General features: G+C 36.7%; 1 protein-coding gene across 1 annotated transcript in view; it reads right to left on the bottom strand.

Annotated features, from left to right (window-relative positions):
• The window catches only part of LOC116631482 (phosphatidylinositol 3,4,5-trisphosphate 3-phosphatase TPTE2-like), a 141,600-nt gene that overhangs the window by 26,787 nt on the left and 87,173 nt on the right, over nt 1-27,640 (bottom strand). Inside the window, exons 17-19 of the mRNA XM_032402639.1 lie at nt 24,769-24,829; nt 23,898-23,979; nt 23,706-23,794 (exon numbers count right to left, since the gene is read on the bottom strand). Coding sequence (XP_032258530.1) covers nt 23,706-23,794; nt 23,898-23,979; nt 24,769-24,829 — 232 coding nt within the window. The remainder of the gene's footprint in view (nt 1-23,705; nt 23,795-23,897; nt 23,980-24,768; nt 24,830-27,640) is intronic.

Here is a 27,640-nt window from a genome sequence, read left to right as displayed (position 1 = left end):
ACTAAAATAGGGGAATTCCAGTCCAAGATGGTGACATAGGAAGATCCCAAACTCACCTCCTCCATGGAAACAACCCAATTCACACCTGCTTTGGCTCCAGACAACCTGCCAGAGAACCCCTGCATGGAGCACCCCAGGGTACTGACTTGCACCCTCTTCAGCTTCAACTGTCCTCTCAGGGCACCCTCTGGAGATCCCCAGGACTGCCCTGGTCTGCACACTCATTTCAGCTATAGCTGCCTGTTAGGGCATCCCCTGTGAAAAGCACCCCAGGACCCCCTGGCCTGCATGCCACCTTAAGTCCACCCACCCAACCAGGGTGCCCCTTATATGAAGTGCCCTGGGACCTCCAGCCTCTTCCTCAGCTCCAGCCACCCCATCAGGGCACCTTCTGTGGGGACAGTGCCAGGATCCCTCTAATTGCACCTACTTCAGCTTCAGCCATTCTGCAAAGCACCCTCTGAATGGAGAGCCCAGGGACTCCCTGGACGGTACTCATTTCAGCTTCAGCCATTCTGACTGGATGTCCTCTGTGCAGAGAGCCCAGGGGCCACCCTGGCCAGTGCCTACTACAGCTCTGGCCATCCTACCAGGAAAACCCAGCATGGAGTGTTCTGGGACCCACAGCCCAGGCCATCCACAGCTCCAGTCAGCCAAAGTCACCAGGTACACACTGTCTACACAGGGGATGACCATACACAAGACCACTCCTTCAAAGTTTAGAAGAAGTAGCTGATCTGCCTAATTCATGAAAACAAACACAGAAAGTCAAGTACAATAAGGAGACAGAGGAATATGCTCTACACAAAAGAGTAAGAAAGAACCTCAGAAAAAGAACTAAATGAAACAGAGATAAACAATATACCTGATAAAGAGTTTAAAGTCATGATCATAAAGATGCTTACTGGACTGGAGAGAAGAATGGAAGAACTCAGTGAGAACTTCAACAAAGAGATAGAAAACATAAAAAAGTACCAACTAGAGTTGAAGAACACAGTAACTGAAATGAAAACACACTAGAGGGAATCAACAGATTAGCAGATGCAGGAGAACAAATCATCAACTGAAAAGACATGGTAATGGAAAACACACAAGCTGAACAGCAAATAAAAGAACTAAAAAAAAAAAGAGTAGGTTAAGGGATCCCTTCGACAACATCAAGAAAACAAATATTCCCATTATAGGGGTCCCAGGAAGAGAACAGAAAGGGGCAGAAAACTTATTTGAAGAAATAATAGGTGAAAACTTCCCTAACCTGAGGAAGGAAACAGACAACTAGGTTCGGGAAGCACAGAGAGTTCCAAACAAGATGAGCCCAAGGTGGTCCAAATCAAAATACATAATAATTAAAATGTCAAAGGTTAAAGATAGAGAATTTAAAAGTGGCAAGAAAGAAGCAAAAAGTTACATACAAGGAAAACCCCCTAAGGCTATTGGCTGATTTTTCAGCAGGTCAGAAAGGAATGGCATGATACATTCAAAGAGCTGAGTGGAAAAAACCCTACAACCAAGAATATTCTACCCAGCAAGGCTATCACTCAGATTTGAAGGAGAAATAGAGTTTCTCAGGCAAAGGTAAAGGAGTTCATCACCACTAAACCAGCCTTACAAGACATATTAAAGGGACTTCTTTAAGTGGAAAAGAAAAAAGCAATAATTAGAAGAAAACTATAAAAAGATGTAAATATGACAACATATACATAAAACATGGAAGGGGAGTAAAAACGTTCTTTTAGAATGTGTTTGAACTTAAGTGACCATCAGCTTAATACAGACTGTTACATACTTGGGATGTTATATACAAACCTCATGGCAACCATGACCCCCCCAAAACCTATAATAGATACACAAAAAATAAAGAGAAAGAAAGCTAAGCATAACACCAAAAAGTCATAATCACAAGGAAAGAGAACAAGAGAAGAAGAAAGGAACAGAGAAGTACTACAAAGATCAACCAGAAAATAATTTTTAAAATTGCCAATAAGTTCACTCCTATCAATAATTATTTAAAATTTTTTAAAGATTTTATTTATTTATTTGAGAGAAAGAGTGAGAGAGAGAGAGCACATGAGCGGGGTAAAGGGAAAATCAGGCTCCCCACTGAGCAGGGAGCCTGATGTGGGGCTCGATCCCAGGACCCTGAGATCATGACCTGAGCCGAAGGCAGACGCTTAAGCCACCCAGGTGCCCCTCAATAATTATTTTAAATATAAATGACTTAAATACTCCAATCAAAGACATAGGGTGACAGAATGAAAAAATAAGATCCATATCTATGCTTCCTACAAGAGACTCAGTTCAGATCTACATAGACATAAATTGGAAATCAAAGGATGGTAAAAGGTATTTCATGCAAATGGAAATTGAAAAAAACAACAACAACGCTGGAGTGGTAATACTTAAATCAGACAAAAGAGACATTAAAACAAACACTGTAACAAGACACACAAAAAAGGGCATTATTTAAGGATAAAAGGATCAATCCAACAAGAGCATATAACAATTGTAAATATCTATGCGCCCAATATTGGAGCACCTGAATAGATAAACCAAATATAAACAGACATAAAGGGATAAACTAACAGTAATACAATACTAGTAGGAGACTTTTACACCCCAATTACATCAAAGGTGAGATTATCCAGGCAGAAAATGCATTAGAAAACTATCTTTGAATGACATATTAGACCAAACGGACATAACAGATATATATATAGACCATTCCATCCAAAATCAACAGAATACATATTCTTTTCAAATACATATGGAAAATTCTCCAGGAAGACCACAAAATAAACCTCATTAAATTTAAGAAGACTGAAGTCACATCATGCATCTTTGGACCACATTGTTACAAAACTAGAAATCAATCACAAGAAAAAGTGGAAAAAACCCAAACATATAGAGGCTAAATAACATGTTAGTAAACAACCAATGGGTCAATGAAGAAATCAAAAGGGAAATAAAAAAATTCATGGAGACAGCAAAAGCTGTCTGAGGGAAGTTTATAGTAATACAAACACCTCCAGAAATAAGAAAAATCTAAAATAAACAACCTAACCTTATGCCTTAAAAGAGTTAGAAAAAGAACAAACAAGCTTAAAGCTAGTAGAAGGAGGTAATAAAGATTAGAGCAAAAATAAATAGACACTAAAAATAAATAGAAAAGATCAATGAAACAGAGCTGGTTCTTTGAAAGGATAAACAAAATTGAGAAAACTTTAGCTAGACGTATCAAGAAAAAAGAGATAGGACCCAAATAAATAAAATCAGAAGCAAAAGAGAAGTAACAACCAACACCACAGAGATACAAAGGATTATAAGAGAGTACTACAAAAAAATTATATGCCAACAAATTAATCAGTCTAGAAGAAATGGAAAAAATCCTAGAAACATACAATCTTCCAAAACTGAATGAGGAAGAAACAGAAAATCTGAACAGACTAATTATAAATAACAAAATTGAATTGGAAATCAAAAACTACCACCAAAGTTCAGAACCAGATGGATTCACAGGTGAATTCCACTAGCCATTTAAAGAAGAGTTAATACCTATTATCCTCGATCTATTAAAAAAAATAGTAGAGGAAGGAAACCTTCCAAATATATACTTCAAGGCAAGCATTACCCTGATACCAAAACCAGACAAACACTACAAAAAAAAAAAAAAAAAAAAAAAAAAAAAAAAAAAAAAAAAAAAAAAAGAAAAAGAAAAAGAAAAAGAAAAGAAAGAAAAGAAAAGAAAAGAAAACTACAGGCCAATATCTCTGATGAACTTGGATGCAAAGATCCTCAACAAAATATTAGCAATCCATATTCAACAATATATCAAAAAGATAATTCACCACAATCAAGTTGGATTTATTCTGGGGATGCAAGGATGGTTCAATACTTGCAAATCAACCAACATGATACACTACATCAACAAAGAATGAAAATCATATGATCATCTCAATAGATGTAGAAAAAGCATTTGACCAAATTTAACACTCATTCATGATAAAAACTCTCAACAAAGTGGGTTTAGAGGAAACATACCTCAACATAATAAAGGCCATATCTGAACAACTCACAGCTGACATCATACTTAACGGTAAAAAACTGAGAGCTTTTCCTCTAATAGGAACAAGACAAGGATGTCCACTCTTGCCACTTTTGTTCAGCATAGTACTGGAAGTCCTAGCCATAGCAATCAGACAGAATAGAGATAAAAGTTATCCAAATGGTTAAGAATGAAGTAAAACTGTCATTATTTGTAGATGACATGATACTATGTATAGAAAATCCTGAAGATTTCAAACTATTAGAGCTGGGGCACCTGGGTTGCTCAGCTGGTTAAGCAACCAACTCTTGATTTTGGCTCAGGTAATGGTCCTGGGGTTGTGAGACTGAGCCCTGCATGAGCTCCAAGCTTAGCGCAGAGTCGGCTTCAGATTCTTTCCTTCCCTCTACCCTTCTTCCCACTGCATGCAAGCGCTCGTGCTGTTTCTGTCTCTCTCTCTCTCTCTCTCTAAACAAATAAAATCTTTAAAAAAAACTATTAGAACTGATAAATTCAGTAAGGTCATGGGATACAAAATTAATACACAGAAATCGGTTGTGCTCGTATACAACAATAACAAAGTAGCAGAAAGAGAAATTAAGAAAACAATTTTATTTACAATTGCATCAAAAATAATAAAAAACCTAGGAATAAACTCAACCAAGGAGGTGAAAGATCTATACTCTGAAAACTATAAAATACTGATGAAAGAAATTGAAGACACCACAAATGGAAAGATATTCTATACTCATAGATTGGAAGAACTAATATTGTTAAAATGTCCATAGTATCCAAAGGAACCTACAGATTTAATGCAATCCCTATCCAAATACTAACAACATTTTTCACAGAACTAGAACAAAGAATTCTAAAATTGTATGGAACCAAATAACCTTAAATAGTCAAAGCAATCTTGAGAAAGGACAAAGCTGGAGTTATCACAATTTCAGATTTCAAGATAAACTACAAAACTGTAGCAATCAAGATAGTATGGTACTGGCACAAAAGTAGAGACATAGATCAATAGAACAGATTAGAGAGCCCAGAAATAAACCCATGCTTATTGGGTCAATTAATTAATGACAAAGGAGATAAAAATTATACAATGGGGAAAAGGCAATCTCTTCAATAAATGGTGCTGGGAAAACTGGATAGCTACATGCAAAAGAATGAAACTGGACCACTTACACCATACACAAAAATAAACTCAAAATGGATTAAAGACCTAAATGTGAGACCTGAAACCATAAAACTCCTAGAAGAAAACCTAGACAATAAGCCCTTTGACATTACCCTTAGCAATATTTTTCTACATCTGTCTCCTAGGCAAGGGAAACAAAAGCAAAAATAAATTATTGGGACTAAACCAAAATAAAAAGGTTTTCCATAGTGAAGGAAACCATTAACAAATTGAAAACACAACCTACTCAACAGGAGAAGATACTTGCAAATGATATATCTGATAAGGAATTAATATCCAAAATACATTAAGAACTTACACAACTCAACACCAAAAAACCCCAAACAATCCAATGAAACAATGAGTAGAGGACCTGAATAGACATTTTTCCAAGACAACATACCAGATGGCCAACAGACAAATGAAGAGATGCTCAACATCACTAATCATCAAGGAGATGCAAATCAAAACTGCAATGAGATATCACCTGACACCTGTCAGAATGGCTAGAATAAAAAAGACAAGAAAGTATATAACAAGTGTTGGCAAGAATGTGGAGAAAAAGAAATCCTTGTGCACTCTTGGTGAGAATGTAAGTTGGTGCATCCACTGTGAAAAACAGTATGGATGTTCCTCAAAAAATTAAAAATAGAATTATCATATGGTCCAGTAATTCAAAATTTGAAAAGGTATCTGCTCCCCTGTGTTTACTGCAAAATTATTTCCAAAAGCCAAGATATGGAAGCAACTCAAGTGTCCATCCATAGATAAATGGAAAAAGAGGTGGTAGTTATCTATGGAATTAAAAACAAATAGATTCAACCATATATGAACTGGCTTGCTGGCTCCCCTGGCTGATTTTGGCCATGCTGGCTAGAGGGAGAGAAAAGCGCAACCCAGATGATGCCCTTCGGTTTTTTTCCCCTTCCTCTAAGTAAAAGGAGAAAGGGCCCAAACATTCCTAAAGGTGAGCTTTGAGGGAGCCAAAAATGCTAAAAGTTCGCATTGTTCTTTCCTCCAAGTCAGAAGAAAAATGGTTACATCAGTGCCCAGGGGAAGCAAATCTTTAGATAAACCAGAGGGGGGGGAAATTAAAGGGGAAAAACACTCTAAACCATTACTGAGCAATCATCTAGACTGGTGCTTCTCAAACTTCAATGATATACAGGGCATCTGAGAATCTTATTAAAGTGTGGGTTCTAATTGAGTAGGTCTGAGGTGGATATGAAGATTTTGCTAGTCCCTGGGCCACAATTGGATTCTAGATCACAATCTCTGAACAAATTCAAAAATCAATAATATAAACATAGCTAAAACTCCTAAACACTGGGGAATTAAAAATAAATAATTTTTAAATAGTCTAGATGTTTAAAAACCACTTCTGCATTATCTCTGCATTTAAAAACCAGAAGATTTTTAGGAGAATTAGTAGAATCATGAATTATTTAAAACTAAGAAACAAAAAAAGCAGTACCTATAAAGCAACTGGAAGTCAGCTAAAGCAGTATTAACAGGAAAAGACACAGACTTTAAATGCATAGATCATACGGTTAAAAAGTTAAAAAAAGTTTTTTAGGATTTTATCCATTAATTTGAGAGAGAGAGCACGCATGAGTGGGGGGGAGGGGCAGAGGAAGAGGGAGAAGCAGGCTCCCTGCTGAGTAGGGGTCTGGACTCAGGGCTCCATCCCAGGACCCAAAGATCATGATCTGAGCCAAAGGCAGATGCCTAACCAACTGAGCCACCCAGGTGCCCCCCAAAATTAAAATTTAATTAGCCAAGTTTTCAATTCAAGAAAGTAAAAGCAAATAAATATACTAAAATCAAGTAAAAAGTGAAATAAATATTAAAACAGAAATGAAACAGAAAACAAAATAGACATGATTGATAACATTAAACACCAGTGCTTTTTTCCTCAAGAAACGAAGACACAAATCTCTTATAAAAGTGATTTTTAGGGGCGCCTGTGTGGCTTAGTTGGTTAAGTGTCTGCCTTTGGCTCAGGTCATGATCTCAGGGTCCTGGGATTGAGCCCCACATTGGGTTCCCTGCTCAGCGGGGAGCCTGCTTCTCCCTCTCCCTCTGCCATTCACCTGCTTGTACTCTCCCACTCTCTGTCAAATAAACAAAATCTTTAAAACAAAACAAAACAAAAAAACACCTGATTTTTAGAAAAGGAGAGGAGGGACAAATATTAGAAATAAAACAGGGGTCAAAATTACTATATAGCAGAAATTCAAAAACACTGTAAGAATAACTTTAATAAGTCAATCATTTTAAAAACTTAAATGAAAACAGGGGCACCTGAGTGATTCAGCTGGTGGAGCATATAACTCTTGATTTTGGCTCAGGTCACGATCTCAGGCTTGTGAAATGGGGACCCAGGTTAGCCTCCTTGCTCAGCGGGGAGCCTGCTGGAGATTCTCTCTCCCTCTCGGTCTGCCCCACCCCCCCACCCCCATGCTCTCTCCCGCTCTCTAAAATAAACCTTAAAAAAAACTTAAATGAAAATATCAATTAAAAAAATTGATTCGAAAAGGGAAAACCTGAATAAAACAACATTGCATTAAAAATTATATTTACAGTCTTTTTTACCACCTCCCTCCAAAAGAACAAGATGACATTGTTACCAAATCTATAAGAAATATTTTCTTTTATAAATTCTTTTAGATAATGGTAAAAAAGAGAAAAATTTACAGCTCATTTACTAGCACTAATATAATAGATTCCCAAATTGCAAAAATATAATAAAAGATAACTTTATACCAATGTCACTTAGGAATATAGATGTTAAAACTTAAAGTATTTGCAAAGTGAATCCAGCAGTAGAAAAAATACATATCAATACCAAGTTCCATTTATCTCGGAAATGCAAGAATAATCTTATATCAGAAATCTATATTAATGTAATATATCATATTTACAGATTAAGAGAGACATACCTTGTAATCATCTCAATAAGTGCAGGAAAAAAAACATTTACTAAAATTCAGTATATATTCACAGTTTTAAGAGCCAAGTAAAACTAGGAACTTCTTTTTTTACTTATTTATTTTTTTTTAGAGAGAGAGAAAGAGAAGGCACATGTGAGTGGGATGCAGAGGGGCAGAGGGAGAGAGAGAGAATCTTAAGTGGACTCCACACCCAGCTCAAAGCCTGACAGAGGGGTTCAATCCCACAAATTTGAGATCATGACTTGAGCCAAAATCAAGAGTTGGACATTTAACTCACTGAGCCCCCCAGGCGCCCTGGAAACCTTTTTAACTTGATGAAGGGAATCTACCAAAATACCTACCAGGTGTAAGTGTCCTCCATTTTTTCAAAAGTTTGCATTATGCCACTTCACTTTTATGAAAAACCCATGTCAGCACCTGTTTTTGCTAAGTGAAAGCAATCTGAAGAGGATTTTCACTTTTATGAAGAAAAGGAATAAAGCAAAAATACGGTCCAGCATTTATTTTGCAGTGAGTACTTACGGAGGCAGCACACACTCGGAGCAGTGCGAGTGATACCGCCAAGCTCCCACCCTGGGAAACACACTCAGCATCTAAGTATCAAGCCACTGTAGCTTTGAACTGTGTCTGTGAGCATCTGTGGTTTATCTTGATTTATTTTGTGCATCCATTAGCAAGATGTGTCCTAAGATACCGGAAAAGGCTAAGATGGGTTATTTTTTCAGGTCTGGGAATGCTCTAAACATTTTCCATATAAATTAATGGTAATTGCTTCTTTATTTCACACCATTTTGGCTTATGCAAATTTTCATAGGAATGCTCTACTTTCAGATAGCAGGAAACCTGTACATCATATTAATGTTGAAATGTTGTTAGCACTCCCTTTAAAGCCAGGAACTAAATAAAATGTCCGTTATTCTCTGTTCCTATTTAACACCATACTATAGGGCTTAGCCAGTGCAGTAAGAAAAAGAAATCAAATGTATAGGGATAAAAACAGAAGAAACAAAACTTTCCTTACTTGCAGATTAGAAAAATCCAAGTAAATCTACAGGCTAGAACCTAAAATTAATGAGAGTTCAGGTAAATTGCTAGATACAAAGCCAACATAAAAAAATCAATAGCTAAATGGAGGATGCAAGTTGAAATCTTCAGCATAATTGCTACAGGGGAGGAAGGAATTATATTGTAAAATTTCAATCAAACCAAAATAAAATGTAAGGATACAGAAGATTTGAATAAAACAATTTACAAATGACCTAACAGATACAGAGCACTGTTCACAACAATGCTTAATACACTTCCAATTGCACGGAAAAGATTTCATAAAATTGACTGAACTGTGGACCACAAGGCAAGTATAAACAAATTTCTAAGAACTAAAAAAAAATAGGTAATATATTCTCTGACCACAATGCAATACAAGCAGAAATCAACTCCTAAAAGATAATTACAAAATACTCATATGTTTAGAAATAAGAAAGTATACTTCTACATAATACATGGGTCAAAGAAATAAGCACAATGGAAAATAGAAAACATTTTGAACTAAATATTGATAAAAATACTACATATAAAAATTTGTGGGATGAAGCTAAAAAATTCTTAGAGGGAAAATATAGCCTGAAATACCAAATAGAAAAGAAAAAGTTGAAAATCTATGAGTTAATCATTCCTTTAAAGAAGTTTTTTTAAAAAAAGAACAAATTAAACCAAAGAAAGTAGAAGAAAGGAAACACTAAATATAATAGTAATTAATGAACTAGGAAACAAACAAGAGAATCAAGCCAAAAAAACTTGGTACTTTAAAATGACTAATAAAATTGATAAATCTCTGATGAGACTAATCAAAAGGAAACAATAATGTAAGAATGAAAAAGGGACCACCATGATAGACATTAGAATACAATGATATTTTGAACAATGTGATGCCAAGACATTTGAAAATTTAGATAAAATGGACAAGTGCTTGGACAAATACACCCTACCAAAAATGGGTAGAATAAATAAAACTGTAAATAATTCTATATCTAATAAAGAAACTGAACCACAATTTAAAAACTTCCCCACAAAGAAAATGTGGCCAAATCCCCACACTGAGGCCAATGTGGCTTCACTAGAGAATTCCACATTATATTTAAGGAAAAACATGTCAACTTATACAAGCTCATTGAGAGAATTTTAAAAAAGAGGAAATATAACCCAATTCTGTACATCATATTAATGTTGTAGAACAGGGAGCCCAATCTGGGGCTCGATCCCCAATAACCAATTCTGGTTTATGAAGCCAAAATTTGAAGAGTATTATGAGAAAAGAAAAATTATAACCAATCATATTTATGACATGGATACAAAAATTCTTAAGGTTAAATTTTAATTAATTAAAATTAAATATCCAGCAATTTATGAAAAATAATAGAGCACAACAAAATTGTGTCTATTCTAGGAATATAAGGATAATTCACCAATGCAATCAATCATATTAATAGAATAAAGGTAAAAATTATATCATCTTAAGGACTCAAAAACCTTCTGATAAAATTTAACATCCACTGATGATAAAAACTTAGCATTAATTAAAGAAATTTCTTAATCTGATAGTATCTAAAACACACAAGGGGTGCCTGGGTGGCTCAGTCAGTTGAGTGTCCAACTCTTTCTGCTCAAGTCATGATCTCAGGGTCGTGAGATTGAGCCCTGCATGGGGCTCTGCAGAGTCTGCTTGTCCCTCTCCTTCCCCCTCTAACCCCCCCGACTTGTGTGTATGCTCTCTTTGGCAAATAAACAAATTAAATAAATAAAACACACACATACACACACCCTAAAGTAATTGGTGAGAGACTTGAAAGCTTTTCTTTTTAAAGCAGGAACAGAACAAGGATGGCTGCTATCACCATTTCTAATTCAACACTGGACCAAAGGTTTGAGCCAATGCTAGGAAAAAAAAAAAAAAAAAAAATTGAAGCGGAAGAAATGCAATTGATTATTTTCACATGATGTAAGCATGTACCATAACATCCAAAAGAATTTACAGATAAATTAGACTAAGAAATTTTGGTGAGGTTGCTAATTGCAAGGTTAATAAAATGAATTGCATGCCAGAGCAACAATAAACATTTAGAAAATAAAAATTTTCAAGGGATATCATTTATAATAGTATCAAAAATATCTAGGAATAAATGTAACCAAAAATATATAAGCTTTCTTTAAGTTTATTTTTTAGTAATCTCTATACCCAACATGGGGCTTGAAAAGAACCCCACAAACATAGTGATTCAAAGGGACACATGCACCCCAATGTGTATAGCAGCAATGTCCACAATAGTCAAAATATGGAAAGAGCCCAGATGTCCATCAACAGATGAATGGATAAAGACGATGTGGTATATATACACAATGGAATATTACTTAGGCATCAAAAAGTATGAAATCTTGCCATTTGCAACAATGTGGATGGAACTAGAGGGTATCATGCCAAGTGAAATAAGTCAATCAGAGAAGACAAATACCATATGATTTCACTCATATGTGGAATTGAAGAAACAAAGCAGATAAACATATGGGAAGGAAAAAAAAAAAGAGAGAGGAAAGCAAACCATAAGAGACTTTTTTTTTTAAGATTTTATTTATTTATTTGACAGAGAGAGATAGTGAGAGCAGAAACACAAGCAGGGGCAGTGGGGGAGGGAGAAACAGGCTTCCTGCAGAACAGGGAGCCCAATCTGGGGCTCGATCCCAGGACCCTGGGATCATGACCTGAGCTGAAGGCAGACACTTAATGACTGAACCACCCAGGTGCCCCCCATAAGAGACTCTTAAGAATAGAGAACTGAGGGTTGATGGAGGGAGATAGGTGGGGGATGGGCTAAATGGGTGATGGGTATTAAGGAGGGTACTTGTTATGATGAACACTGGGAGTTATATGTAAGTGATGAGTCACAAAATTCTACTCCTAAAGCCAATATTACACTATATGTTAACTAACTAGAATTTAAATAAAATTTTGAGAAAAAACAAAAACCCAAATAATTGTGAAAAAGAACAAGACTGGAGGGCTCCTTTGACTGGAAATCAGGACTTATTAGAAAACTATGGTAAATAAGATAGTTGTGTGACAGGCACACAGATAGATGAAAGATCAATGAACAGAATAGAAAGTTCAGAAACTGAACCATGCCCCTTGGCAGTAAAGAAATAAAAGTCTTTCCAATCAGTGTGCTGAAACAATTAGATAACCATAGGGAAAAAGATGAAACTTGACCCTTGCATCACACACGCACAAAAATCAATTCCAAATGGATATCATGGGAGAATGTCTTCTTAAACTCAGGGAAAGATTTCTTAATCAGGTTACAAAAACACTAACCTTATAAAGAGAAAGAATGATATACACTATGTTAGAACTAAGAATGTCTGTTAACCAAAAGATACTCATAAAACACAACAAGGCAAAATACAGAGCAGAAAATGTTTCTTGCAATACATATAACAAATAACAGAGTTGAAATCCAGAATATGTAAAGAACTCCTACAACTCGATTGGGAAAAAACCCCAAAAATTCAGGAGAAAAAATGGGTCAGGAGAAAAATGGGCAAGGAAATTAAAGAGTTACTTCATAATAAAGGATATCCAAGTGGCTAATAAACCTGTGATGAAAACTTTCCCAATTTTATTAGTAATAATAGAAATGCAAATTAAATCCATGATGAGATTCAACTATACACCCACACACACCCAGTGGCTAAAAATAAAAAGACTAAGAATTCTAATTGTTGGTAAAGATATGGAACACATGGAAATTTCAAACGATGCCAATGGAGTGTAAATTGGTACAACTGTTTTTGGACACCATCTGTTCAAGTTTGAGATTCATTATCCTAAACACGAACATTATATTCCAAGGTACATACTCAATAGATATGTGAGAACATGTGCAATAAGGAACATATATTTATAATAGAAACATTATCTATAGTAGTAAAAACTGGAAACAATCCAAATGTAATATTAAAAACCAGCTTCTATTTGTAGCAGCAATATGTCTAGGAATGAATTTAACAAAGATATGCAAGACCATATGAAACACTGCGTGTCAACTATACTAAAAAAAATATGCAAGACATTATGAAGGAAAGTATAAATTCTTATTGAAAAACAACAAAACACTTCCAAGAAAGACGGCAGAGTAGGATGATCCTAGGTTCAATTTGTCCCACAGATACACCTAGATAACATTCACATCAGTGCAAATAAACCAGAAAATGACCTGAACACTGGTAGAGCAGACTCTTCACAACTAAATGTAGAGAACAGTCCACATTGAAGAGGGTACAAAGGGAAGAGATGCAGTTGGGAGCCAAACTGACCCTCAGGACTGTCTGTGGGAGGATAGGACACCACTGGTATGGACAGGACAGAGAAGGAGACCCCACAACAGGCACGCCAGGCATGGGGGATCTACACTGGGAAGATGAATCCCCATAACATTTGGCTTTGAAAACCAGAGGAGCCTAACTTCACTAATTCTTACAATCAGTGGGCTTAACTCCTGGAACTTTAAAAATCAGCTGGCCAGGCTCAGGGAAACCCTGAGGACTATAAGAAACTGAGTTCTCACCCTTAAAGAGACAGCACAACAGCCCAGCTGAGATACAGCATGGAAGCAGCAGTTTGAAAAACACTTGAGATATATGGGAGAGAGATTTGTTTATTAATCTTAGAGCCTGTGCTGGAGGGGCAGGGATCTTCAGGAGACTTTTCCAAGAACAAAAGAGCTGGCAAGTACTGTTTTGCTCCCCAGCCCCCCAGTCTAGATATACAACATCTGGGGAACCAGTGTAACACAAACACTCTCCATTTTGCTTACTAACAGTGCACCCCGCCCCGGAGCTCTTCTGCAGATCCACCCCTCCAGCCTGCCTTGAAAGGAAGTTTTGGGAGGCTATAGGTCCCCTCTAGCAGAGGGCTGACATGGACCTTGCTAGCATCACATGCCCCACCCTGCATTCTTCTGCAGACCCACCTCCTCCAACACACACTTGTTGGATGTCCATCCAAAGTGGTGTCACAGGGGCACCTGGGTGCCTCAGTCAGTTAAGCGTCTGCCTTAGGCTCAGGTCATGATCCCAGGGTCTTGGGATCAAGCCCTGCATCAGGCATCAGGCTCTCTGCTCAGCAGGGAGTCTGCTTCTCCGTCTCCTCCTCCCCTCATTCATGCTTGAGCTCTCTCCCCTGCCCCTCTGAAATAAATAAAATCTTAAGAAAAAAAAAAAAAAACTAAACAAACTAAAAACAAAATGGTGTCACAGCCATGGCAGTGGGCAAGCAGCCCTGACGGGGGCCAGCACCACTCCAAAGTGACTCCTGCCCCAGAGAGAGGGAAAGTAGACCCCATACACCAGCAGTTTGACTTAGCCCCAGCAGTGGGCTGGGGGCAGACAAGGGGTCTGACTTTTAGTACTGTCCACCAATAAAAGCTTTTCAGGGGAAAACACAGGGTAAGTGCCTGCAGTTTGGTGCTACTGCATCTCTGGTAAATGCCTGGTCTGACTAAAATCAAGTCCAAGGAGGCTCCAGACAGGCCTACTAACAACACAGGGACCAAAATCTGCCCACAACAGGCAAAGATGACTTGTAGATGACTGGACTGAAGGAAAAAGTGGCAAAGACACAACCATAGGGCACACACAACACCCATGGGAGACACCCCTGAAGTACCAGGTTCTGGTAAATAGGGAACATTGCACTTCAGGGTACTACAGGACCTCTTCTTCATAAGGCCACTACTTTCAAGAGCAAGAGACATAGCTGACTTTCTTAACACATAGAAACAGACAGATAAGAAGAGGAGACAGAAGAATATGTCCCAAATGAAAGAACAGGATAAAATCACAGCAAGAGAGCTAAATGAAACAGAGATAAGTAACATGTCCAATAGAAAATTTAAAGTAATGGCCATAAAGATACTGGACTTGAGAACAGAGTGTAGGAACTCAGTGAGACCCTCAACAAAGAGATAGGAAACATAAAAAAGAACCAACCAGAGATGAGGAACTCAATAACTGAAATTAAAAATACATTAGATGGAATAAATAATATACTAGAGGAAGCAGAAGAATGGATCAGTGACCTGGAGGACTGAGTAATGGAAAGCAATCAAGCTGAACAGAATGAAGAAAAAGGACTAGTTAAAAAATGAGAGTATATTAAGGGAACTCAGCAATACCATCAAGCATAATAACATTCACATTATAGGGATGCCAGAAAGAAGAGAGAGAAAAGGGGGCAGAAAATTTGATGAAATAATAGCTGAGAAATTCCCCGATTCTGAAAAGGACACAGAAATCCAGGTCCAGGAGGCACAGAGAACCCCCAACAAACTCAATCCAAGGATATCCATACCAAGATATACAATAATTAAAATGGCAAAAAGTAGTGATAAAGAGAGAATTTTAAAAGCAGCAAGAAAAAAGGAAACAGTTACATACAAGGGAACCCCCCCCCCCAAATATCGGCTGGTTTTTCAGCAGAAACGTTGCAGGACAGAAGAGAGTGGCATGATATATTTAAAGTTCTGGAAGGAAAAGACCCACAGCCAAGAATACTCTATCCAGCAAGGCTATCATTCAGACTAGAAGGAGAGATGAAGAGTTTTCCAGACAAATAAAAGATAAAGGAATTCATGACCAGTAAACCAGCCCTACAAGAAATGCTAAAGGGTATTCTTTGAGTGGAAAGGAAAGACCATAAGTAGGAGTAAAAGTGGGAAGCACAAAAGCAGTAAAAAATAAGTGCATCTATAAAAATCACTCAAAGGATTCACAAAATAAAAGAATGTAGAGTATGATACAGTGTACCTAAACCATGGGAGGGGAGAGGAGTAAAAATTTAGTGCTTTTAGAATGACAAACTTAAGTGACCATAAACTTAATATAGACTGCTATATGCATAAAATGTTATATATGAATATAATGATAACCACAAATCAAAAACCAATAACAGATATGCAAAAAATAAAGAGAAAGGAATCCAAGTATATCACTAAAGCAAGCAAACTAACCATGAGAGAAGAGAGTAACAGAATAAGGGAAAAGAGAACTTCAAAAACAACCAAAAAAAAAAAACCCCAAGTAACAAAATGGCAATAAATACACATCTATCAATAATTACTTTCAATTTAAATGGACTAAATGCTCTAATCAAAAGACATAGGGTGACAAAATGGATAAAAAAGCAAGGCCCATCTAGGTACTGTTTACAAGAGACTCACGTCAGAACTAAAAACATATGCACAATGAAAGTAAAGGGATGGGGAGGAGTCCAAGATGGCGGAGGAGTAGGAGACCTTAGTTTCATCTGGTCCCAGGAATTCAGTTAGATAGCTATCAAATCATTCTGAATACCTGGGAACTCAACCAGAGATCTAAAAAAAGAACAGCTGCAACTCTACAAACAGAAAAGCAACCACTTTCTGCAAGGTAGAACGTACAGAGAAGTGAATCCGAGGCAATAGATGGGAAGATAAACCGTGGGTGGGGGGAGCCTCTGTCAGCCATCAACCAGAAAGTGATATAGCAGCAGAGTGCAAAATCAGAACTTTTAGAAGTCTGCTCTGGTGAGGGACGCCCTGGCCTGAAAGGGACTCAAGTGGCTAAGTGGGGGTGGAACTCTAGGTGGGACAGTGAGGTCTCAGGACCCTCAGGGTCACAGGAAGACCGGGGGAGCCTGAGTGCCCCAGAGCTCCCAGGCATCAGAGCGGGAAAGCTGGCTGCAATCAGCAAGCCCAGGAGTGGACTCTCAGCCCCAGGATTGCCATAAACCACCAACAGAGGCACGGTCCAGTGACTGCTCTCTGAGCAGGGGCCCAAGATGTGGCAGAATCAGTGAAACCCTGGGAGGAGTGGCACAGGTGCGAGCCACAGGAATCTGCAAGGTTTGGAGACTCAAAACAGTGTCCTATGCCTGAGATAGAAATGCTTGGTCACGGGCTGGGCGAACATGGAGTGCAGACAGAGGCCAGGGAGACAAGAGTGATTGACTGCTTTTCCCTGAGGGTGCACTGAGTAGTGGGGCCATGAGCTCTTGGCTCCGGGCTGGAGATTGGGAGGCTGCCATTTTCATTCTGATCCTCTAAAGCTGCAGAGAGCCTTGAGGGAACAAAAGCCATAAAGAGCAAACCGGAGCAGATTATTTAGCCTGGCCCCCTAGCAATCCCTGGGGCAAAGACACTTGAGAATCAAAGCAACAAGCCCCTCCCCTAGAAGATCAGCAAGAACATCCAGCCAAGACCAAGTTTACCTATCAATGAGAACTGCAAAACTCCAGTGCTAGGGCAATACCATGACCAAGTAGGATTTATTCATGGGCTGCAAGGTTGGTTCAACATCCGCAAATCAATCAATCTGATATACTACATTAATAAAAGAAAGGACAAGAACCATATGATCCTCTCAATAAATGCAGAAAAAGCATTTGACAAAGTACAGCATCCTTTCTTGATTAAACCTCTTCACAGTATAGGGATAGAGGGAACATACCTCAATATAATAAAAGCCATCTACAAAAATCCCACATTGAACATCATTCTCAATGGAGAAAAACTGAGAGCTTTTCCCCTAAGATCAGGAACACAGCAGGGATAGTGCCACTATCACCACTGCTGTTCAACATAGTACTAGAAGTCCTAGGCTCAGCAATCAGACAACAAAAAGAAATAAAAGGCATCCGAATCAGCAAAGAAGAAGTCAAACTCTCATTCTTTGCATATGACATGATACTCTATGTGAAAAACCCAAAAGACTCTACCCCAAAATTGCTAGAACTCATACAGGAATTCAGCAATGTGGCAGGATATAAAATCAATGCACAGAAATCAGTTGCAATTCTATACACTAACAATGAGACAGAAGAAAGAGAAATTAAGGAGGTGATCCCACTTACAATTGCCTCCCAAACCATAAGATACCTAGGAATAAACCTCACCAAAGAGGCAAAGGATCTGTACTCAGAAAACTATAGAACACTCATGAAAGAAATTGAGGAAGACACAAAGAAATGGAAAAACATTCCATACTCATGGATTGGAAGAACAAATATTGTTAAAATGTCTATGCCACCTAGAGCAATCTACACATTCAATGCAATCCTTATCAAAATACCATCAACTTTTTCCACAGAGCTGGAACAAACAATCCTAAAATGTGTATGGAACCAGAAAAGACCCCAAATAGCCAAAGGAATGTTCAAAAAGAAAACCAAAACTGGTGGCATCACAATTCCGGACTTTAAGGTCTATTACAAAGCTGTAATCATCAAGAAAGTATGGCACTGACACAAAAACAAACACATAGATCAATGGAACAGAACAGAGAACCCAGAAATGGACCCTCAACTCTATGGTCAACTAATCTTCGACAAAGCAGGTTGGGAAAATTGGACAGCCACATGCAGAAGAATGAAACTGGACTATTTACTTATACCATACACAAAAATAGACTCAAAATGGATGAAAGACCTAAATGTGAGACAGGAATCCATCAAAATCCTAGAGAAGAACACAGGCAGCAACCTCTTTGACCTCAGCCATAGCAACTTTCTTGCTAGACACATCTCCAAAGGCAAGGGAAACAAAGGCAAAAATGAAATATTGGGTCTTTTTCAAAATAAAAAGCTTTTTTTTTTTTTTTTAAAGATTTTATTTATTTATTTGACAGAGACACAGATAGCGAGAGCAGGAACACAAGCAGCGGGAGTGGGAGAGGGAGAAGCAGGCTTCCCCTCGAGGAGGGAGCCCGATGTGGGACTCGATCCCAGGACCCTGGGATCATGACCTGAGCCGAAGGCAGACGCTTAACGACTGAGCCACCCAGGCACCCTCAAAATAAAAAGCTTTTGCACAGCAAAGGAAACAGTAGACAAAACCAAAAGACAACTGAGAGAATGGGAAAAGATCCTTGCAAATGACATGTCAGATAAAGGGCTAGTGTCCAAAATCTATAAAGAACTTATCAAACTCAACACCCAAAGAACAAACAATCCAATCAAGAAATGGGCAGAAGACATGAACAGACATTTCTCCAAAGACAACATACAAATGGCCAATAGACACATGAAAAAATGCTCAACATCACTCGGCATCAGGGAAGTACAAATCAAGACCACAATGAGATACCACCTCACCAGTGAGAATGGCTAAAATTAACGTCAGAAAACAAGAGATGTTGGCAAGGATGTGGAGAAAGGGGAACCCTCTTACACTGTTGGTGGGAATGCAAGCTGGTACAGCCACTCTGAAAAACAGTATGGAGCTTCCTCAAAAAGTTGAAAATAGAGCTATCCTACAACCCAGCAATTGCACTACTGGGTATTTACCCCAAAGATACAAATTAGTGATCTGAAGGGGCACCTGCACTCAATGGTTATAGCAGTAATGTCCACAATAGCCAAACTATGGAAAGAGCCCAGATGAATGGATAAAGAAGATGTGGTATATATATACGATGGAATATTACTCAACCATCAAAAAATGAAATCTTGCCATTTGCAATGACATGGATGGAACTAGAGGGTATTATGCTAAGTGAAATAAGTCAATCAGAGAAAGACAACTATCATATGATCTTGCTGATATGTGGAATTTAAGAAATAAGACAGGGGATCATAGGAGAAGAGAGGAAAAAATAAAACAAGACGAAACCAGAGAGGGAAACAAACCATAAGAGACTCTTTTTTTTTATCATAGGAAACAAAATGAGGGTTGCTGGAGGGGAGCGAGGTGGGGGATGGGGTAACTGGGTGATAGACATTAAGGAGGGCACATGATGTAATGAGCACTGGGTATTATATAAGACTGATGAATCACTGATCTCTACCTCTGAAACCAATAATACATTATATGTTAATTAATTGACTTTAAATGAAAAATCAAATAAAAAATCACTAAAATTTTTCTGCATGCATACAAAAAAAAATTATGGAAAGAAGATCCAGGTGGATAAGTGATTAAAAAACACAACTACAATATGTGAAGAACTTACTAAGTATACTACTATGCACTTTATGTACAATTATAAAATTTATTCCTCAAAACAAAGAAAAAAGAAAGTGAAGGGACAGAAAAGCATTTATCATGCAAATGGAAGTGAAAAGAAAGCTGGGGTAGCAATACTTATATTGGACAAAATAGACTTTAAAACAAAAACTGTAACAAGAGACAAAGAAGGGCACTACATAATCATAAAGGGAAAAATCCAACACGAAGATAGAACAATTGTAAATATTTATGCATCCAACATGGGAGCACCCAAATACATAAAGCAGTTAATAACAAACATAAAGAAAGTAATCAATAGTAATATGATAATAGTAGGGGACTTTACCACCCCACTTACATCAATGGACAGATAATCCAAACAGAAAATCAGGAAAGGAAGAATGGCTTTGGACACATTGGACCAGATGGATCTAACAGATATATTTAGAACATTCTACCCTAAAACAGTGGAAAACACATTATTTTCAAGTGCACATGGAACATTCTCTGGATAGATCTCATGGTAGGCCACAAAACAAGTCTCAATAAATTTTAAAAGACTGAAGTCGTAGCATGCATCTTTTCTGACGTTATGAAACTAAAAATCAACTACAAGAAGAAATCTGGAAAGAGCACAAATACATGGAAGTTAAATAACATGCTACTAAACAATGAATGGGTCAACCAAAAATCAAAGGGGAATCAAGAAATACATGGAGAAAAACCAAAATGAAACAGTATGGAGATTCCTCAGAATTCCTTAAAATTCTGTAGGTTCCTTAAAAATAAAATTACCATGTGATCCAGTAATTTTGTTACTTGGCATTTACCGAAAGAACATGAAAACACTAATTAAAAAAATATATGCACCCCTATGGTCATTGCAGCATTATTTGCAATAGCCAAGGTATGCAAGTAATCCAAGTCCCCAAAAAGGAAGAGGTGATATATATATATCTATATTTGCGTGTGTGTGTGTACACACACACACACAATGGAATATTAGCCATAAAAAGGATGCGATTTTTACCATTTGTGACAACATGGATGGACCTAGAGGGTGCTTTGCGAAGTGAAATAAGTCAGAGAAAGATAAATACCATATTATTTCAGTTATATGTGGATTCTAAAAAACAAAAGGCAGAAACAGACATATAAATACAGAAAGCAAAGTGGTTGGTGCCAAAGGGAAGCAGGTGAGGCTTTGGATAAAATGGGTGAAGGGGAGTAGGAGATACAGGCTTCCAGTTACAGAATAAGTCAAGGGGATGAAAGGTACAGTACAGGGAACAGAGTCAATGGTATTGTAATTGAAGATAATGTAAAGCATTGCATAGTGACAGATGGTAGCTACACTTGTTGGGAGCATAATATAATGTATAGACTTGTCAAATTACTATGTTGCACACGTGAAACTAATGTAACATTGTGTATCAACTATGCTTTAATAAAAATTTTTTTTAAATAAAGAATTTCAGTAGTGTGGCATAAAGAACTCAGAGACCATCTCAAACTTCTATTAAAACTTTGTACGTGACTGAGAAGGGATTATAAATCAACAGGGAATAAATGAGCTTGTGATAGATGGTGTTAGGACAATTGTATATCCATATGGAAAAAAAAAACCTCCCTCCCCAAATCCCAATTAAAGACCTAAATGTAAAAAACAAAACTTTAATATTTTATAAAGTATAATACCTTCACTACTTCAGTATGCAGGCTGGATTTCTTAAACATGACAAAAAGCACAAACCACACACACATACACACAAAGACTAATAAATTTCACTCCATTCAAAATTATAAATACTTCTATATGACAAAATAAATCATAATCAAGTTAAAAGACAACACGTAGGAGTTGATAGTTGTAATATAAACTACTAACAGAAACAACAGCATGCATTTTTTATGGCTGAGTAAAATGTATGTACACACACACCCCACATCTCCTTCATCCATTCATCTATTGATGGACATTTGAGTTGCTTCTACAACTTGGCCATCGTAAATAACACTGCAATGAACATAGGGGTGCATAGATCTTTTCAAATTAGTGTTTTCATTCTAACATTGCATGTCAACTATACTAAAAAAAACAACACCCAGTTTAAAGTAGTCCCAAAAATCAATAATAAAATAATGTGCAGGCACCAACCAGCAAGAAGAGAGCAAAACCAGTATGAATGAAAACTTGAAAAAAAGAGGCTACTCTGGTGCATACCAGCTGGCTGAATACCAGCCTGCCGAACAATCCTAAAGGAAAGTCAAGGCAAGACATGCAAATACAGGATAATTGAAGTCCCTTCTCAGAAAAAATTTAAAAAAGAAATTAGAAATGAAGGTTAGCCTTCAAGCAGGGAATTAGCTTTAATTAAAAGGAAACTAAAGTTAATTGCTTGGATTATAATACTTTAGGTTGAGCCATGTAAAATGACCATATCTGTAAATAAAAGATAGTTAAAAACTGGCAATTCCTATGGTTCCATTTCTATAGCTTCATTTATAGACGGTATTGCAAATTGCATGTCCAGAATATTTCAACCTGTAGAGCTAAAGATAGAAACTACCTACTAATTCATGGACTTGAAACTAATTTTCAGGTAACACTAAAACTTGATTTTACTCGATTATATATGGTATTGTGTTTTCCTGGAATGCAATAAAAAACTTTTATAACCCACCAAAAATGTAATTCTTGGTCAAAAACTGTGAAATATGCTTAGATGATTATTAAAAGCCTAAAGCTGAATGAGAGAAAAATCTAACTCAACTTAAATTGAATGAGTTTACACTTTTTTTTTCATTTGACCTCACAAAAATCAACTTCTTTGTATCTGTACACTATAAAAATTCCACTATAATTTTTGGGTTTTGCAATAGCAACGCTGTTGGCTCCTTAACTTTAAAAGGTTCTCACAAAGTTTAAGAACAATCTTAAATAAAAGTGCTCTGACAGTTTTTAAAATTAGACATTTTTATTTCATAGATATTTTGGCAAATCAAAAATGAAGAAACTCAAGTAGTCAATAAACAGGAAAAAATATGCTCAACCTTCCTTAGTTTTGTTATTCCTATTTTCTTTCCTTTAGTATTTACCTTCCACTCTCCCTCCTTACTCTTTCCTTCCCTTCTTTCAGTCTTGAAGCTAACATCAAAAAATATTAACAACTATTTTTTTAAAGATTTATTCATTTATTTGAGAGATGAGAGAGCGAGAGAGAGAGCAGGGTGGGGTCAGAGGTGCAGAGGAAGAGAGAAACTCAAGCCGACTCTGTGCTGAGCACAGAGCCTGGTGGGGGACTCCATCTCATGACCCTGAGATCACAACCTGAGCTGAAACCAGGAGTCAGATACTTAACCACTGCGCCACCTAGGTGTCCCCACCAAAGAAAATTTTAACAACCATTAATACTAATAGCAGTATGCATCTTGTTTTTGTACTTTAATGTATTAATATTTATTTAGAAAAAGAGAAATTAAAAAAAAATTTTTACCTTTGCCTCCCTTACAGTGAATCACTACGATGTTTTCGTCATCTTGAGCCATCCACTTATCTACTTCCTTGGTGAATGCCACCATCTCACTGATTTTAAATGTAAAATTTTTAGTTGAATTAAAATTCATCCAAAAAATCAAGCCCAGTATATTTAGCTTTCTTTTGACAGCCATCTTGGCATAAAACTTACCTTAGAGTGGGGACGTTGTGATCATCGATCATGATTCGCTGGACCCTATAATGGAAGTACTTAGGATCATAAGCTCCTTCACCTAAAATAAATGATACATAGGTCATATATCTATGCCTAATAAACATAGTAAATGATAAAGTTATGAAGAAGTTATACTTTTTTATTATAAATTCCTTATCCACCTTTAAAAGGAGCTTTCTGACTGGTTCTTGCTGCTTTAAGAATATTAAGGGTCTGAAAAATATAGTAGTGGTTTGTCCATCTTGGATAACCTAAACCCAACTTATTTGGGTTTAACAGGTCTTACTTTTAATTTTCTAGCAGGCTACTCATCATATTATCATAGGGTAGACAGACACAACAGAGCAGAAGTAAATGTGGCCAACCAGAATGCTTGCCTCCTGAAAATGTCCGTTTAATATACAGGAAGAGGAAAAGACAAAACAGACAGAGTAGTAAGCAGGGATATAATCTCTTTTCTACAGGGTTTTGCTTTTTAGCATATTTTCCCTTGTTTATTGACTATTTGGATTTTTTTCATTTGGGTTTTGCTCTCCTCACACCCCACTCCTAGTGAATTGTCTTTAAAACACAAGCCGGCAGGAAAAACAGAAGTATTTTCCTAAACCTAATACCACTAGAGCAGATTCAACCAAATTGGCTATGCCTCAACTTAAGCCTCCTGCCTCCCTCACAGGGCATTTATACTATTGAGATATTTTTTTCCTACAAAACAGAACCAGTGCAAGATAGAGATTTTTAAACTCACTTCCCATCACCGACCAAATACTTATGATTAAATGAAATGTAAAGACTGAATCATCCTGTTTTAAATCAATAGTAGCAAAATATCTGGCCATGCACATACTGCATAGATTGTAGACTTGATAGTGGTCTTGATGTTTGGTATCTAGGAACCGCGCAACTTCCTAGAAAAAATAGACACATATCTTACATAAATCCACATGGTATATATAAGCCATTCCTTAGGAGTAAGCCAAAATGGTCGTTACCTTTTATTCAACTGTCCCTCACTTACCACCTTTTAGGGGAGATTTAGGGAATATAAGAGTATGTACATTCCAAGTCCTATCTCATCCACTGATGGTTTTCAAATAGCCCACAATGTTGTGCTTGACTACTCTGATTAACCTCTACTACAAATACAAATTGCTTAAAGCTACCAGAGACAGTTAACTAGCCTTAGGTAAATTTGTGAAAATTATGATTTCACAGTAATATATGATTCTTATCTAGATCTATTTTCTGAATAGATAGGTTTTTATTTATATTTTTTAATTTTTAAAAAAGATTTATTTATTTTAGAAAAGAGAGAGAGCGTGAGTAGGGGGAAGAGGAGAGGGAGTGAGAATCTTCAGCAGACTCCCCCTGAGCGTGGAGCCTGATGTGGGGATCCATTTCACAACCCTAAGATCATGACCTAAGCCAAAATCAAGAATCGCAGGCTCAACCGAGCCACCCAGGCACCCCAATAGATAGGTTTTTTAGATAATGATCTGGATATTATAGTCTACCTATGCAATATTTAAATGAATAAATAATGCAAAAATGTGTGGTATGATTGTGTGTGTATATATGCATGATAGAAAAAGATAAACACATTATATTAAATTTTAGTTAAGTGGTGGCAATATGGAGACTTTTTGGATTATCTTTGCATATTTTCTAAAATGAATACACATGTGTGTATGTGCATATACGTGTATATATATATACACACACACAAATATGCATATATGCATAATTTTTCAAATAAGAAATAGTGATCTAAAATACAGTTACAATCACCATACTAATACAATATTTCCAACAAATTTATCCGTTTGAAACACACACACACGTGCATGTGTCTGTTTACAACAAAATGACTGTAAAAACGGTAAAAAATTGATGGGTATAGTACCCTGAGCAATGTTTACTAGCTTCATATTGAGAAAAAGAAAAGATATCAAAATGATCACTTGATTAAATAGGAGGAAATAGTCAAAAAGATAAACACTCTGAGTCTGCATAAGGCTGGAATGGAGGAATAAATAGACTCGTACACATCAAGACTTCATGAGATCCTTTGCACATTTTAGTCCAGATGGATTGAGGGATCAGATATAAAAAACCCACAAATATCTCTAAGAAGTTTAAGTGAACATCAATTCTTTTGGATTAAAGAAATCAAATCAATGGAAGATCAACAGATTTAGTTTTGACTTTATAAAAATTTGAAATTTCCTTTTTAAAAAATGCCACAGTACAACAAACAAATAACAGGGGAGAATAACTTTCAGTAAAATTGAGTGAATGGGGACTATGTCTAGTATTATCTATAAACTAGTTATACTAGTATAAACTAGTAACTCATAACAATTTAAATAGTACTCCCTCAACCTATAGATAAGTGGGCCTAGGACATAAATAAATTCATAAAAGAGAAAATCTAATTGCATAACAACCTATATAGATAATGTTCAGCCTCACCAATAGAGAAGTCTAAACAACAATAAAATCCCATTTTCACCCATGAAATTAGCCCTCTCCTTTTCAAATGAGAAAATCCAATGCTCACAAAGATGGCATGAAAATAAAACTTTTGATTTATTGCTGACATAATCCCTTGGATTTGGCAATACATATTGAGAACCCTAAAAATAGTCATACTCCATAACCAGGTAGTTTTACTCCTAGAAATCTATTCAGAAAAGGCTTTATGCCTTTGAGTCTCTGATGCTGCATGATTAATATTGATGACACCTAAATATCCAACATTCAAGGTTGATTATAGCACTAATGAAATATCACACAACCATTAGAATACTGTCTTGCCCTTCATTCTCTCAATAAGTAAACATTTCACAGTGGTTAATTTATGTGCAGCCTTCTTTAGTATACCCACACTTAAGGATAGTCAGTATTTGCTTTTTTATGAAAAAATATACCTGGATGGTTATGCTTCAGAGATTTGAAAAATCACCTCCTATTTCTCTATATGTAAATATACCAGGATGGTTAAGCTTCAGGGATTTAAAAAATCACCTCATATTTCTCTATATGTCTAAAAAAAATGTCTCAAGGATTTGAATTTTCTCCAAGAGTCCATCCTTGACTCAATACAAAGATAACTTACTGCTGTGTTTTCTGATCTATATAGCTTACCCGAAGACTACAAATCTCTCTTAAACTAACTAGCTGAACAGAGACAAAAAGCATCTAAAAGAAAGTTCAACTCTGCCAAGAAACTACATTTTTGGGGACCAGATGGATAGTTTTTGTCCTCAACCAGAATAAAGAATATGCAATTGTACCAAAGTCAAAAATTAAAAGATAACTAAGATTTTTAGGACTGTAGATAATGTAGATCTCCTTTTTCTCAATAGCCTTAAGTTTACAGTTCCTGAAACTCTTTCTTGGGATGTGAAAGTTAAAAATGCTGTTTACTCTTTGAAAGCCTTTTTGCAACAACCTCCACCTTTGTCCTAAATATGCCAACCCCTTCTGTGTGTTCACAAAATGTTAACTAAACAGAATAGTTTACATCAGAAGTGACTGTCCATCTTAGCATATTCCTTGATTTGGAGATGAAGGTCCATCCTCTTTCCTTGCATGTGGTGGCAGCACTGGCTAAACTTGTTGACACTTGCACCTTAGTGCTTGCTTCTTTATTTCCACATATGTCCAATCTTGCTACTTCTAGGCAACACTTGACATTTATGTTAGCAAATTTACCA

This window comes from Phoca vitulina, unplaced genomic scaffold (genome assembly GCF_004348235.1).
Source record: "Phoca vitulina isolate PV1807 unplaced genomic scaffold, GSC_HSeal_1.0 scaffold5, whole genome shotgun sequence".
Lineage (NCBI taxonomy): Eukaryota > Metazoa > Chordata > Mammalia > Carnivora > Phocidae > Phoca > Phoca vitulina.
This window is presented reverse-complemented; position numbering and strand designations above follow the sequence as displayed.